Source organism: Alligator sinensis, unplaced genomic scaffold (assembly GCF_000455745.1).
Source record: "Alligator sinensis unplaced genomic scaffold, ASM45574v1 scaffold235_1, whole genome shotgun sequence".
Taxonomy (NCBI): domain Eukaryota; kingdom Metazoa; phylum Chordata; order Crocodylia; family Alligatoridae; genus Alligator; species Alligator sinensis.
This window is the reverse complement of record NW_005842042.1, coordinates 1,029,061-1,044,618: the sequence shown is the minus strand read 5'-3', so window position 1 is coordinate 1,044,618 and position 15,558 is coordinate 1,029,061. Positions and strand designations below refer to the sequence as shown.

Below are 15,558 nucleotides of genomic sequence, written 5' to 3'. Positions count from 1 at the left end.
TTTCAGAGCTCAGATGCCCTGCAACTGGCTGCCAGCGAACACCTGGATGAAGGGAATCATTTAAGGGCAAAGATCTGCCACAGTGCATTTACAATAGAGACTGCTCCATGGAATCCTCCAAACCCACACCCCCACCCCACATTCAACCCCTTTTCCTTTCTACCAGCTGGGCTGTTCCAATGGACTGGGAGGAACATCTCTTGTGCTGGTGATGGGCTGTCCATACTGGTTGGGAGGAGAGTACTTCCAAGGTGTGCCCATTCCATGGTTGGCCATGGGGCTCTTGTATTAGGACCTTGTGAACCTGGGAAGCAAGAATGAACCCTGCTCATACTGCTCAAGGTTGCTCTTCCCATTTTGTTTACATCCAGGATTGAACACGAAACCCAGAACTTTCTCTGGGCTACATTTTAGGGGACTCAGCAGAATAGTTAAGGGCAATATGTGCCCTTAGCTCATTTCCCTGCACAATGGGTTTTGTGTAAAGCATCCTCAGGACACTGGCTGGATGAATACACTTCTGGGTGATGATTCAGCTGTGCTGCTCAGGGCTATGGGATGAAGAGCTTTGCAGGAAAGTTCAGGCTGTGACCCATCCAGCTCATTTCACTTGTGACTTGATGAAGCCTCAGAGGGACTGCTCTCTGGATATTAGAGTTGATCTGCAGTCATGGTTGCTCCTTCATTGACTTCACTGGGAAGGGTTTGCTGAAAAGCCATCTAACTACTCCAACAGCCCTACAGTGGCCCTACAGTGGCCCTCAGAACAATGTCTTTTTGTTATCTTTTCAAGCCATGTTATGTGGAAAGCTTAGTTGTCTGACAACTACTAGTAGCTATAATGAAGAGCTGGAAATGTAAGAGTGTAGGAATATGCACAAAACCTCCATCACCAAAAGCACAAATCCCTGATCCTGGAGCAAAATGAATAGCTCTGTTAGCTGTTACTCAACATCAGGCTCCTTTGTCACCAGGTTCAGCTGCTAGTGGGATATAACAACATGCATGAAGCCAGTACATTACAAGTTCCCAGACACCACAGTCGCTCCTGACATTCTTCACATCTAAAAATCATGCTTGTTAAACTCATGAACCCCTATGCAGACACTATGCTATCATCCCAGACACAAGACCAAAGAAACAGTGATATACCATAGAATACTAATATACACACCCTGCCCTCTCAAAAACCTGTGCTTTCATGGATTAAATACCGTATCATTAGAGTATCAAATTATATGTGGTATAATATGTGGATTTTGCATTGTGCTGATAGGGCCTCATTTTGTGTTTTGTATGCAAGTCTGTGGTTCTTGCTAAGTAAACATGAATTTCTAAACTCTGTTGATGGTGGTGTCATGACAAGTGGTGTCAAAATAAATACTAAGGTCTAAACTGTAGGCCTTTCCATGGCCTCCGATTCTATCTGCTTTAAGTTCGTCCACCATCCATCACTGGAGAACAGGAGTGCCCACCAGCCATCACCTCAAAAGACTTAAACAACTACCCACGTAGACAGGGTCACATTCTGCTCTTAGCCATAGCAACACTAAATTCTGTTAAGTTACCCTGGATTTCCGTTAGTGGAAAACGAGAACAGAATTGGCCTCAAGTAGGAGTCAACCCAAAAACTGTAATAATTGTGGAGTTAAAAATCTGGTGGAAACATTTCTATTGCTAACTGGTCACGTGTGATGAGAATTTGTTAATGCTGTAATTGAGGAATAGAGGGAGGGAAGGATAAGCGGATGTTTGGAGAGCTACATAAGTAGAAAAACGTTCTTTCCTACTTCTCTTACTTACCCCTTATTAAAAAGTGGTTTTACTTGTAAATAGCCAGGAGCTTTCACAATGAAATATTGTATAGCTCTGTTTGCCACCCCCACTCTCTTTCAAGTAAGGATAAACTAATTATTTCTCTTGCTACCAAGGACTTAGCACCTTGGGAGAAACAATTTAATTTGTTAACAACTGAATCCTTTCACAGCTGAAAGTCTTAGTCCACAAAAGGAAGTTCTAAAAAGGTAACCAGCAAGTTAGTCATGCATCCATCTGCTAAATGGGGTCAACATTTGCCTTGAAAAAGAAACTCCATTTATTCCAAGAAGGCTAAGTCTGTGTTTTGGATCTCTCCTTCCTATGGCTTTGTGCGAGTGCTCAGGTGAAATCCCTTAGAGAGGTCATCTTGCAACTGTGATCACCCCTGCATTCTCCTTCTGCTCCAGTGATCTAGGTTCAGCTGCCAGTTGCAGAAACACAGTGGTGGCTTTGGCTTGGTTATAAGCAAGGGCTGAGCTTGCAGGTTGTCTCTCTGAAGGGAGGGAGTAACAGCCAATACAGGAGATGATAAACCATTAATTGAAGATATATATTGCAGAGAAGCCATAGTCAGAGGAACTGCCTTCAACGAGTCACCTGAAGCAGACCATTGGTAAATCCTCTTCATAGTTTCTGTGGCTCGGTTTCATTTAATTTCCATGTCACTCATGACACCACTCCCACAACCAGCTGCTCCATCAACAGCAAAGCCAGCCCCAGGGCAAAGCGACTCAGGAAAGCTGGCACTGTGCCCTCCTCTCCTTCTCCCTCATGGCAGATTGCAATGATGAAAATTGATGCGTTAACCACTCCTGGTCCACCTTTCCCTTTCATCATTTGATAAGCATTTGCCCTACAGAATCTCAACCTCTGAACTATACTGTGGTAGGAAAACTGGCTGTATGGGAACACTGAGGTATTTAACGGCATGATGCAAGGCAACTAGGATTGACAGTCTTCTGACCAAATATCAGATAGAAACAGTCACAGAATCACAGAATCCTAGAAAATAAGGGTTGGAAGTGACCTCAGGAGGTCATCTAGTCCAACCCCCTGCTCAAAGCAGCACCATCCCTAATTAGATCAATCCAGCCAAGGCTTTGTCGAGCCAGGCCTTAAAAACCTCCAAGGATGGAGGTTCCACCACCTGTTTAGGTAACCCATTCAAATACTTCACAACCCTCCTAGTGAAAAAGTTTTTCCTAATAGCCAACCTAAAATTCCCTTGCTGCAACTTGAGACCGTTGCTCCTTGTTCTGTCATCTCCCACCACTGACAACAGCCCAGCCCATCCTCTCTCAAACCCCGCTTCAGGTAGTTAAAGGCTGCTATCAAATCCCCCTCAGTCTTCTCTTCTTCAGACTAAATGAGTCCATTGTCTCAGCCTCTCCTCATAAGTCATGTGTCACAACCCCCTCACCATTTTTGTTGCACTTCACTGGACTCTCTCCAACTTGTCCACATCCTGTCTTCAGTGGGGAGCCCAAAACTGGACACAATTCTCCAGATGTGGCCTCACCAGTGCTGAATAGAGGGGAATAATCACTTCCCTTGACCTGCTGGCCAAAGATGCCAAAGATCCCATTAGCCTTCTTGGCAACAAGGGCACTCTGCTGGCTCATATTCAGCTTATTGCCCACTGTAACCCCCAGATCCTTTTCCACAGAGCTGCTGCCCAGCCAGGCAGCCCCCGGCCTGTACTGGCGCATGGGATTGTTCTGTCCGAAGTGCAGGGCTCTCCACTTGGCCTCATGTTGAACCTCATGAGATTTCTTTTGGTCCAATCCTCCAATTTGTCTAGGTCACTCTGAATCCTAGCCCTCCCCCCCAGCGTATCCACTACTCGCTCCAGCTTGGTGTCGTCTGCAAACTTGCTAAGGGTGCACTCTATGCCATCTTCCAAGTCATTAACGAAGACATTGACCAAAACCAGCTCCAGGACTGACCCCTGGAGCACTCCACTTGATACCGGCTGCCAACTAGACATCAAGCCATTGATTATTACCTTCTGATTACTAAGAGTTGACCAGGAGTTTCTGGAAGTAACCCCACAGTTAGCAGTCTGCAAATACATTGGTTATAATCTGGATTACAGCTATGTCCACATAACAAATAATAAACATTAACACCCTATACTTTCCATGCCATTTTTGCTCTGTCCTTATTCAGGAATTATTGCTACTGATCTGAATGGCAACTCTCTCAAATAACTAGTGAGTTATGGGTAACGGCAGGACAGTTCAGGTTTCTCACAGAGGAGCCAGAAGGGCAAATTTGTTTGAGTCTTGCTCTGGGTTTGTGTTCAAGGCAGCCCCCAGGTGACCCAGCCAAAAATGAGTGTGTAGCTAACCAGTCTGGAGAGTTAAAGGCAACTGAACACAGTGGAAAGCTAGCTGCCTCACTCTGTTGTATGCTTGGCAACAAGGGCACACTGTTGGCTCATATCCAGCTTATTTGTTCACTGTACCTCCCAGGTCCTTTTCTACAGAGCTGCTGCTTAGCCAGTTGGTCCCCAGCCTATAGCAGTGCATGGGATTGCTCCATCCTAAGTGCAGGACTTTGCACTTGTTCTTGTTGAACCTCATGAGATTTCTTTTGGCCCAATCCTCCAAATTGTCTAGGTGACTCTGAATCCTAGCCCTACCCTTCAGCATATGTACTACTCCCCCAGCTTAGTGTCATCTGCAAACTTGCTGAGGGTGCACTCCATCCCATCTTCCAGATTGTTAATGAAGATATTGATAAAAACCACCCCTGGGGCACTCCATTTGATACCAGCTGTCAACTAGACATCAAGCTGTTGATAACTACCCATTGAGTTCGACAATCTAGCCAATTTTCTAACCACCCTTCTAGCTACCAGTGTTCAGACATTGCTTAAATGTCAACATGCATGGGATCTGAACAGTTCACCTACAGCAGGGGTTACAAACTGTGGTAAGTGTACCCCTGGGGATATGTATCTTGGGGGATATGCAGGGGAAATTGTGTAATGGTGGATTTCATTTTCATTATAATATTTATGGGGTTAAAATATAAAATGTATGCTGGTAGGGGCATGTGGGCAGCTGGTAAATCTGGAAGTGGGGATGCAATATGAAAAAGTTTGGATGCCTCTGATCTAGAGGGTGAAGACTCTTATTACCATTCCCTTTGACCTATCTGATCTCCCATCCCTCCAGTTTGGGTCAGTTTACTTCAACACCTTCCTTAGAAGATAAGGAATGACAGTTTTGTCCTTGTTGCTTTTTCTTGCTTCCATCTGGCAAACGATATTTCTTTTTTCCATTTTACCTGGTGCAGAGACCGACACAGCTTTGGTCCTATTTGAATCACTGGAGAAATAGTGAATGATACTGGCATAATTACATGAATAATATTTATTAGTCTGATCTAGAACCAGGACAAAAATACTACTCAACATAGTTAACAGAGTTTGGATTTTTACCTATTATAAAAAAGATGCTTACACTCCAGAGGACTTCCCTGGCATAAGACAGTTCTAAAATATCGAAGACCACGATGAGTGCTTTTCTGACCCAACAGTAAAGAATCGCTTTAAAGAGAAGTTTCTATCTCTTTGTGACCTTTTAAATGATAATGTTTCTATAAAAGAGCACACACTATGGCCTTGTCTTCAACTTCTTGCATCAAGTGCATTACTTTACTAGCAGAGTGCAAGATCCTCAGCCGCGTGATATCACTGTGTTCTGATGGGGATCGTATATAACCCCACTGTCTGCTCTGAAACTGTGAAGGTTTTAACTGAGGGCAAAACTGGGTCCACTAAATAAGAGTAAAAAGCCAGCAAACCTATTAATACAATTTAGCATCAAAACTGAGGTTTAAAGCATTTTGGATCCAGAATCTCAAACTCAACTCTGGAGGCAAAACAGCAAATGGGAATCCGCACAAACCCCACTGTTTTAAGAAGCAAAAAGGAGCCATCTATCACCCCAGCTGCAAAATATATATATATATATCAGGAGATTCGGGTTTCCTTTTTTCCTCCCAACTTAGACTTTTCTGCCTATATTTTTTCAGCTGTATCAAAGCATTAACACTGAACAAAAGGACCACTACTGCTCTGGGTCCCTGGCCGCCTGAGATGACAGATCTTGAGAACTTGATTTTGGAAAAGCAACAACCGTGAAATGTATGGAGAAGATTTAACCCTCATTTTCAGCAAATAAAAGGGTTTCAGAAATGTATGGCTACCTGATAGTGCTGTTTCACTCATTTTTGTATGCTAGAACAGCCCTGCAAGACAGAGACAAGGAACTGAGGATGCTTCTCATATGGTAACCCTTGCATCGACAACCTTTTTATCCTGCCTCCCACTAACAGTGGGATCATTGTTGCAACACTAAAACAAAGATGAAACAACCTGAAGACAAGCAATTACAATGATCACAAGACTTCCATGCTGGCATCACAAGCACCTGGTTATCTCCCGAGTATGTGCAGAGCAAGACTTGATGTGGAAAGCCTTGTAGCACATGCTAATGGAAATAGTGGAGCTCTGGTTGTCTTTTGAAACAGCCAAATGACTGAAAAAGGCTCACAAAGCTTCCAAAAGACTTTCTTCAAAACTAATGGTGCATTGATAGCAGGGATATATGCCTCTTCTGTGTGCCAGTGTCCACAGCCTGTCACACACATCCAGTTTTCTTCAAATTTAATAGATTCAGAGCACATTAAGGTTTGGTTACTTCAGCAAAATTTTTGCCTCTGCAAAACTAGACTAGAAACCTCAGGAGAACAGGCTCTCTCATACAATTTTCAGTACATCTTGCTCCCGTTCAACTTGAGAATAGCAGCCTCTCTCTCTAATGACTTCCCTTACAACTAAAACCTTGTACAAAAATAAAGAATGGAAAAGTAAGCCAACTTCCACTGAACTTTAAAAAAAACAACCCTTTGTTTCCAGTTTTTGATAACGTCTCCATAAGAACAAGCAATTCAGCCAGCTCTACCTCACATAATAATCAAGGCAACTTCAAGCCAAGGTCTGAAACAGCTCTGTCCCTCGCCCCTTCATTTCTACAGCTCCACGCCTGCACCACATGCAGGGAGATGCAAACCAATTGAACAATTGTTTCTAATGAAAATGCTGCTCACTGTGGAAGGGCTTATTGTCCAGGCTTACCTGGCATCTTATTCAGCCAAAATGCAGTTAAACCATAGCTCACCACATGCTTCCTTCTCTCTTCCATCAGGCCCTTCTCTTTATTTCCATGTTTACAAAATGTGGGAGACTGGAGAGCTGACTCTTACCCAGGCACAATCCCAGAGGTACTGCACAGCTTTCCTATCGGATAAACCCAACTGGACAGAAACAGAAACTGGCAGTGAAGCAGCATAAAATGACCCAAGGCACCTCAGCCCAGAGAAGAACCCCCTGGCATAACAAAACTCAACATGACTGGTCAGTCCCATGAGCAAAGCAGCAGCTCGGAAAAGGGATTTAACACCCTTAACAGAGCTGAATGCTGCCATTGCAATGCATCTGTGAAACAACACCTTTGCAAGAAGAGAAAAGCAAGTAACACGTCCCTAGACTGCCAGTCACCCATGAGCTATAAGTGATGAATCTTTCAAGTGCCATGTCTAGCTAGAAAGAAACCCTCCAAAATGTATACAAAAGAAGAGCATATATTTTAAATGATGATAAACACTCTCTGACCCATCGGCAAAAGTGTTTCTTGCTAAAGTTATACCCTACTGTTCTCTGCAGACTATTTGTCTTTACCAAGGCCCCCGTTTAATTCTATCAGGAAAGGGAAGGCTACCTACTGTTCATAGCTTCAGTGACAGGGGGACGAACATATATCAGCTGCAATAGCAATCCTCAAGCAAAGCTTCCCAAGTCTGCAATGATCCATCATTCTGCCCCCTTCTCCCCTCCCTGCCATATCACACACACGCACTTCTCAGGCTCACAAACATATATACATTGGAGGGACATAAAAGCTACTGCTGAAAGACGATAGGAAAGCAAGTCAGTAACATGACATGAACAGTTTGGTACTGCTAAATCCACAAGGTCAATCCCTCCCCTTCCACCACAGCTTCTAACAATACAAAGCCGAATGGCAATAGCACACACAAGTGGAATGAGTTTTTATGATCTCAGTGCTGTTGGCATCTCAGTGGATGACTGGACAATTTCTGGGGCTCTTTCTGCCTCCTAGCTGGAGTTGTACATCGCAAAACAAGATTTCCGTTTTGAAGATCCTTACCTGCTTTGCCTTCTGCATGATGATCTGAACCTTTGCTAGATTCTCTTCTCCTCTGGGAGTGAAAGAGGGAAGATGATCCTGCTACCAGTGGCTTCAAGGTGAGATGAGGAATTTTCTATTCACCTATCTAGGTCCATGTACAACTTCCATCACTGCAGTATTTGAGGCCTTGTCTACACCACTGTGCAATGTCACAAGTTCTGGCACCAGCCAAAAACAGCAGATGCATGGAAAGGAGGGAGTTTCTTTTCCAACACAATGATCCCATTAACAACAAATGCAATACATGAGCCCACAGACCAACACAACTACTTCAGGAGGATGTTTGGAAATGGCAAAATTTGTCAGAGTTTGGCAAGAACTCTGTCATAGACCTGGACTGTTGGACTGAATGTCATCTAGGCAGACAAACTGTGTTCAGAAGAACGCAGGCAGGTTTGCTGGCAGAAGTTTGTGTGCAACTGCATATAAAGGGCCTTAAGGGCAACAAAACCCTAGGTTCCTGTCAGCTGAGTAAAGGATCTCCCCAAGCAACATGGGCCCTTTGTGACTATATGGCAGCAGGCAGAAGACATGCGCTGACTGTCCTTGCTGTGAGCTATAGCAGTCATCCATCAGCAATCCCGTGGTGCCTCGTGCCAACAAATCTGGATTTGGGTTTGAACTATACAGGCCAAAATCAAAGGAACTGGAAGCCTGCCCCTTCCTGCATTTTGAATTATGATCAGGGAGGAATCCTATTAATCCTGTAAACCACCTCTAAATTAGCTTGCCACTTATTTCAGGCAGGATCCCTCAGGAAGGCGAATCCTCTTACACTTCTAAAGCCTACAAATTACCAATTGTGTTAGTGGGAAGATGAAAGCAGCCTTCAAATCTAATCCTACTGCACCCTGCATTGGTTCTGAAGTTTCCCACCTGGGCACTACCATCGTGTCCACCGGGAACATACTTATGTGGGCCCTGGGGAACAAATCCTCTAGGCTCCCCATGATGTGCCAGGGACCCAGCCACCACCCCAGGGAGGCTGCTGCTGTTCTGCTGCCCATAGCAAGGTTATCAGAAAAATAGTACATTTTTACAGTTATCTTTTCCTTTGGGCTGCTGCAGTACGTCACACCGCTCCCTGCTTTTTTTTTATCAGTGTCCTCAAGCATGGCGGTCCTGAGTGGGACATTTCTGACAGTTGTAGTGTGGCTGACATTGATAAGGAAGTGAGAGATGTGCTCCAGGGAGGACGTGTTCACTGAACTGCACAGATGCAGCTGAGAGGCAATAGAGCCAGTGGGCGCTCCAGGAACAGGAGTGCAAGGAGAATGTGGTGCAACTGAGGAAGAGGGAGGCAAAGAAGGGTATGCAGGCCACCACGCTTTTCTTGAGCAGCAAAAAGAGATGAGATAGACCGCCTGACCCAGAGCACTACAAGGCCCCCACCCACTTCATCCCCCAGAATACCCTGACAGGGCATCCACAGGCATGTCCACCACCCAGAACTATGCCACTCAGTGCTGGTGAAGAGGAAAGAAAACGATGGTTTCACATACCCTAGCCTGTGAGCATTATGGTAAGAAGCCATCTGCACTTCTTTCCTTGGGATTTTGCAAACCCCCATGTTAATTATTTTAGGACAGTGGTTTTCAGCCTTTAGTATGTGAACTTCTAGGGGTCCAACAAGCTGACCATGATCAATCAGAAGTAGCGAATACCCACACTTACAATTCAAAGGGGGCCACACCTGCATTTGACATTTCCAAAGGGGTCTTCACTTCCAGTCAACATTTTTTAGGGGTCCACAAATGAAAAAAGGTTGAAAACCAGTGTGTTAGTGGGGGGTGTTCAGGTTTGGGGTTTTCTGTTTGTTTGGTGAGGGGAGGATTTGTATGACTACTAGCATCGAGTTGGCTTGTTTTGTCTGTCTGTTCTCTCCAGTTTTATGTAATTTGCTACTGTTTGATGTTCCCTTTAAAAGCTTTATTTTTGAGTTCCATCGTCAAACTGGATTATTAAAAATTTGTTGTCCGCCTACTTGCACAGCCGTGCTACCCTCCCCCACCAGGCAAGGCTGCACTGCTGAGAAAAGTCACAGGCACGACAGACAAGGCACAGCACTCAGTGCTCTGCTAAGGCCTCCCGCTGCCTCGCAGCGTTACGGCAGGCTCTGATCAGGACCCCTGTGCCAGGCTGCTCAAATTCTGCAGTCGCTCCACTTCCACTTGCTAACCCAAAGCCAGGCTTCTGCTCTGGCCTCACATATACTCTGGCCTCCTATATACATATAGGAATTTTGTAGATCTAGTGTATAAGTCAACCTAACTTTTTTGGATCAGAAATATGGGGTGGACTTATACCAGCCCCTGTGCACCCTCACTGTGGGCCTGGCACCCAAGGGGTGGACACGTGCCACAGCACTGCCCACAGGGGACGGGGCCAGGCTTGGTGCTCAGCTGGAGCAGACCTATCTCCTGCGAGCGGAGCTGCCTGGGCCATGCCAGCCAAGTGCCGAGCCCAATGCCGCTCACATGGGTTAGGGCTGTGCCAGCTGAGCACCAAACCTGGCCCTGTCTGCTGCACGTGGCACTGCTGAGTGTCGAGCCCAGCCCCATCCCCTGTGAGCGATGCCAGGCTCAGCGCTCGGCTGGCAAAGCTGGGCTTGGTGCTTGGCAGCACCACTCGCAGCAGATGGGGCCAAGCTCAATGCTTGGCTGGCGCAGCCCAAGGAGCAGCGCTCACAGGGGATGGTGCCGTGCTAGCTGAGGACCAAGCCCAGCCCCAGCCCCTAGCCCCTGCAAGCGGCGCTGGCACCCCATCTCCTGAAAGCGATACTGCCTGGGCTGTGCCAGCCAAGTGCCAAGCCCAACCCCATCCTCTGCGAGTGGCACTGCTGAGTGCCAAGTCCGGCCACACCAGCCAAGCACCAAGCTCGGCACCACTTGCAGGGGACAGGGCTGGGCTTGGCACTCAAGACTGGCGCCACTCACAGGGGATGGTGATACAATATATAAGTCAAGGTTGAATTTTAAGAGCTAAAAATTGGGCTTCAAAACTTGACTTATACACCGTGAAATACAGTACCTGTGTATGGCTTTGTGAGCCAGGCAGAGGAGGGAAGACTGGGTCTCCCAAAATGATCCTGGGCATTTCAATATCCCAATCTGAAAGATGTTTCCTGCTTGCAGCTTTTGGAAGAGGCCTATGTGCCTGGATATGCAAGCGTTGTGTACCTGTCCTGACCAGTCGACATTAGTGTTCATAAAACCTCCCAGTGATCGACCACTGCCTGCATCACCACGGGGATAATTGATGTGTGGGGTGACACCAGACAAGGTACATGAGTTCATTCTCCTGCGCCACCCTAGTCCAGGCAACCCATCCCTTGAAACAGTGTTTCTCAACCTTTTAAGTAGCAAGTACCCACTAACTTCTGAAAATTTTAATAAGCACCCCAACACTCAATTTTCCAGGGGATTTTATATTTACAGACTAATGTGTGCCATATGTTGGAAGACGGGCTGTGTATATAAGGCCGTGATATGACAGACGTCTGATCTGGCGTGGATAGGGTTGCCACCTTTTACACCAGGGGTGCACAACTCAAGTAGGTACCTGGGCTAGAGGTGGTGTTGGCCAAAGCTAGGAGGGCTGAACCCCAACTTATTACTGGAGAAGTTAAAGTGCTGCACAATGTGTGATGCACCAAATTTTTTGCCATAGTTTTGAGAGGAGGAAGGGGTGAGAGAGAGATGAAAAGAGGGTGAGAGAGAGAGTGTTGGGGTACCCGCATGCCCCCTGCCTGTGTCTTGCATACCCCCAGGGGTACGCGTCCCACAGGTTGAGAAACTATGCCTTGAAACACCCCCATTACCTTCTCCATATGGCTTAGGGGTGGCTGGCTACCATATTCCATAATTACTTCCCCCTGGCCACAGTTCATTGCATTGGGAGGTGCCCTGAGAGCCTCTGGGATGCCTTCCCAAGTTGCGCTTCACAATCAGCCCACAAAGCTGCTCATGAAAAGGATACGCAGCCCCCAGCCTAACACAGGGATGAGTACGTGCTCCGGCGGATTAGCAGTGTCAGCTGCTTTGAGCTGGCAGAACCACTGTCTGCAAAACTCTGGATGTAGACAAGACCTCAGCCTACTCCTGTGCAACTGAAACATCTGACAGGCAGTGTGTGAAGGCTGCGTGAGTCATCAATAGCTGCTTTCCATATCTCAAAAATACCTGTGGCTTAATCAAGAGTGCAGGGGGGAAAGGTACTATGAAACATAACATTTCTCTTAGTTTAAGGTTTATCACAGCCAGCCTCTCTTTAAAATTGGTTATGGTCCAGCGAGCGAAAGTGCATAAATAGCAACAATACTGCTTGTAAATGTCATTTCAATAAAATGTAATAAAAATCCTCCCCGCTGCTGTTCTTTTGTTGTACCAACCGCTGGAACCAAACAATAAAGCTGTGCGGACAGCTCACCTGTATCACAGTGTTCCTACAATTGTTGCACTGATCCTAGGAGTTTCACTCATTTTTTATGGACTGCCAGCTTTTCAGGCCAGAAACTGTCTCTTACTGTGCATTTGGACAGTGGCCTGCACATCAGGGCTCTAATCCCAACTGAGGTTTCTGGGTACTGCCACCATATAGATGAAAAATACTAAACTGAGCATCAGCATAACTTCATAGGTTCTTATACCAGACAGCTTGCAGGTCTTACCGGTGAGGGCTCTCACACTAAAACAGAAAGATATGAGCAGAGAATAGAGCCACGTAGATGGCATGTGCAAATGCAAAGGGCGCAACCCTGCAAAGTGCTCACAGGACTTTGGATCCAATCCAAAGCATGTGTGTGTGACATGTTAGCTAATATTTATTACAACTCTGCTGAAGACAAGTCGACTCTAATTTAAATCCTTTAGTCAAGATGAACTCTAAAGGAGTCAGTCTAGAATTACAGGGGTTACCACAACTAGGTCACTTGGATCTTCACTGATTACAATGGGATTTTAACAGAGGTTATTTAAAACATATTAATTACACCTAGCAGTGAAAAGCAAGTTTAGTCTCTTGATGCACAATAGTTTGCCCTCTCTGTTGAGATTCTTTCCAAGGGAAGCCAGCTGTAGAGGTGTTTTCATGACATAGCTCCTGTCCAGTGAGCATTGGACACGCATCCCAACTCAGCATCCATGTGTTGCTAAATTAACTGCTTTCTCTTTTAACCTTTTTTTTAATGTTCTTGAACTGGGGGTCCAGAGGATGAAGGGCTTTGCTCTCAGATGCTGACAGCCTGTATGGACTTCTTGTGCTACATGCTTTATTTCAGTCTACTACAATGCCTGAATGCCATCTCTTATACCGATATGAAGAGCACAAACAGTTTTTCTTACCTGAGCCGTTTCTGCTTTCAGGATGGTTTTGTGAAAGATATTCTCCGAAAGCCCTTGCTGCTCTGAGCATCCAAATGTCATGGAACATAGCGAGGCAGAGACAGAAAGAGATGAGGTAAGGTTAGCAAAAGCAAAGGCAATTCCTAGATTTTTATTAGTCCTGCTTCCCAAAAGTACCATCTTTTCTTTGTCCAGCTCCAATCAATGCAAGCACAAATGCAATCCTGATTTCTAGAAAGGCATCCCACTCTGCTGGACCTCAGCTTTTACCCAACTGGAACATCTTTCCAGATGGAAGCCCAGCTCCCATGGCTCGTTCAGTCCCTAACCTCTTTCCAGAAACAAAGGAACTAGTTGATGTGAAATACACCCTTGTTTCTTGTAGACACCTGCTCACTAAGAATGGTACCTCACTGACTCATTTCACAGAGAGGCTGCCATTGCCCAGAGCCAGTAACAGCTATCAGAGTCCAATTCACTCTAGCAGTCCAGTGCGCACAGTTTCTGCAGCCCAATTCCAGCCCTCAGAGCAAACTAAGCCACTCAGGAGGCAAGTGGCCATTGTTTCTACTGTATGAACAGCCCTTTGTTCATTCACCTTCTCCCATGTTCCACTTGCTCTAGCATTCACTAGGCAGGTTCCTTGGAGAGGCAAATAAGATCAATAACAAAAAATGAGCATGTGATAACCAGGGAAATCATCCATTTCCAATCAAAAAGTAACAAAGTAGAGAAATGGGCTGCCGTGGGGCGAATTCTCTAGGGGGACACTTAACAGGTGCCGACATAGAAGGAGCAGTAAAATGGCACGTCTCCTTCCCCACACAGAATCTTTACCATGGCGGAAGCAGCTCCACGGTGCCCACCCTTAGGAGCTGGGTAGGCCCAGCTCCACATGCAGTAGTGTATCTGAGGAATTATAGAAAATTAGGGTTGGAAGGGACCCAGGAGGCCATCTAATGCAACCCCTTGCTCAAGCAGGACCATCCCTAAATAGATCATCCCAGCCAGGGCTTTGCAAGCCGGGTCTTAACAACCTCTAGGGGCAGAGATTCCTCAGCCTCTCTGGCTAACCTGTTCCAGTGCTTTACTGCCCTGCTAGTGAGGAAGTTTTTCCTAAAATGTAGCCTAAGCTTCCCTTGCAGCAACTTAAGACTATTGCTCCTTGTTCTGGCATCTGCCACCAGTGAGAACACTGAAAATGGTGGGGGGGGAATGGTACCCTCACCCGGGGGAGGTTTTGGCAGGTGCAGCCCTGCACCCAGTAGCATATCTGAGGGGTGAGCAAATGGGGCACCAGGGGAGGTTCCCAGTGAGCCCACGCCATGGGGCCGTGCAGCTGGTGTGCAGTGAGCCTGGTGCCCAGCAGCAGCAGCCTGAGCCCATGCTGCAACAGCAGAGCTGCAGCAGTAGCAGCCGCCTCCAGAGTGTGGCGAGTTGGGGCAAGTAAGACTCCGCTCTCGCCCTGAACTGTGCTCTCCATGGACAGCAAAATTCCCATTCCCCACCCCAGGTGAGGAAGGAGTTCACTATGCCTCTACATTCAGAGGTGCCTGACTTCTAGTAAGCATCTCTCTGTCTGAAGGTCAAGCTGCACTTGCTGCGGTGAGAGGCTGCCCATGGGAACAGCAGCCATTCTGCCCATATCTCCAGTCACTCCCTCACCTCCATCTATTCTGCCACCTGTCAGGCAGTGCCTTACAATGCCCTTTTGCACTCCCCCTCCTCCCCAATCTGTGTAGCCAGGAGTTTTCTTCCCTGTACATATTCACGGCCCTTTGAAGAAGTGAGTGCTGGCAGAGTCAGGGTATGCTTACACAGGGTGCCTGGCATAGATAAGAACAGAAAGGCCCATTTGTCATCCACAGCGAATACTGCGCTGTGAGTGGAGACAATCACAGCAATAAAGGAGAGAAGCAATTTAATCTCTCGGGGACTAACAACTTCAGCATTACTGGATGCAAAATGTGCTGAGCTGCAGCAATGACTCCATTTGTGTCAGGTCTGCACTTTGTTTAGCCCTCTGTGTGGTTATAGAGAGGATACATGCAGTGTTAAGGCTTTAATATTTCTATCCCAGACACTTGCCTCACACTAGGCCAGACTATCTCAGC

General features: G+C 46.4%; 1 protein-coding gene across 6 annotated transcripts in view; it reads right to left on the bottom strand.

Moving 5' to 3' along the window:
- The window catches only part of NSMF (NMDA receptor synaptonuclear signaling and neuronal migration factor), a 58,663-nt gene that overhangs the window by 34,155 nt on the left and 8,950 nt on the right, over nucleotides 1-15,558 (bottom strand). For 5 of the 6 annotated variants that reach the window (XM_006022710.2, XM_025203036.1, XM_025203035.1 and 2 more), the window contains exon 2: nucleotides 13,445-13,506. The exons of the other annotated variant lie outside the window; for it this stretch is intronic. In XM_006022710.2, coding sequence (XP_006022772.2) covers nucleotides 13,445-13,506 — 62 coding nt within the window. The remainder of the gene's footprint in view (nucleotides 1-13,444; nucleotides 13,507-15,558) is intronic. 6 annotated transcript variants of the gene reach the window in all.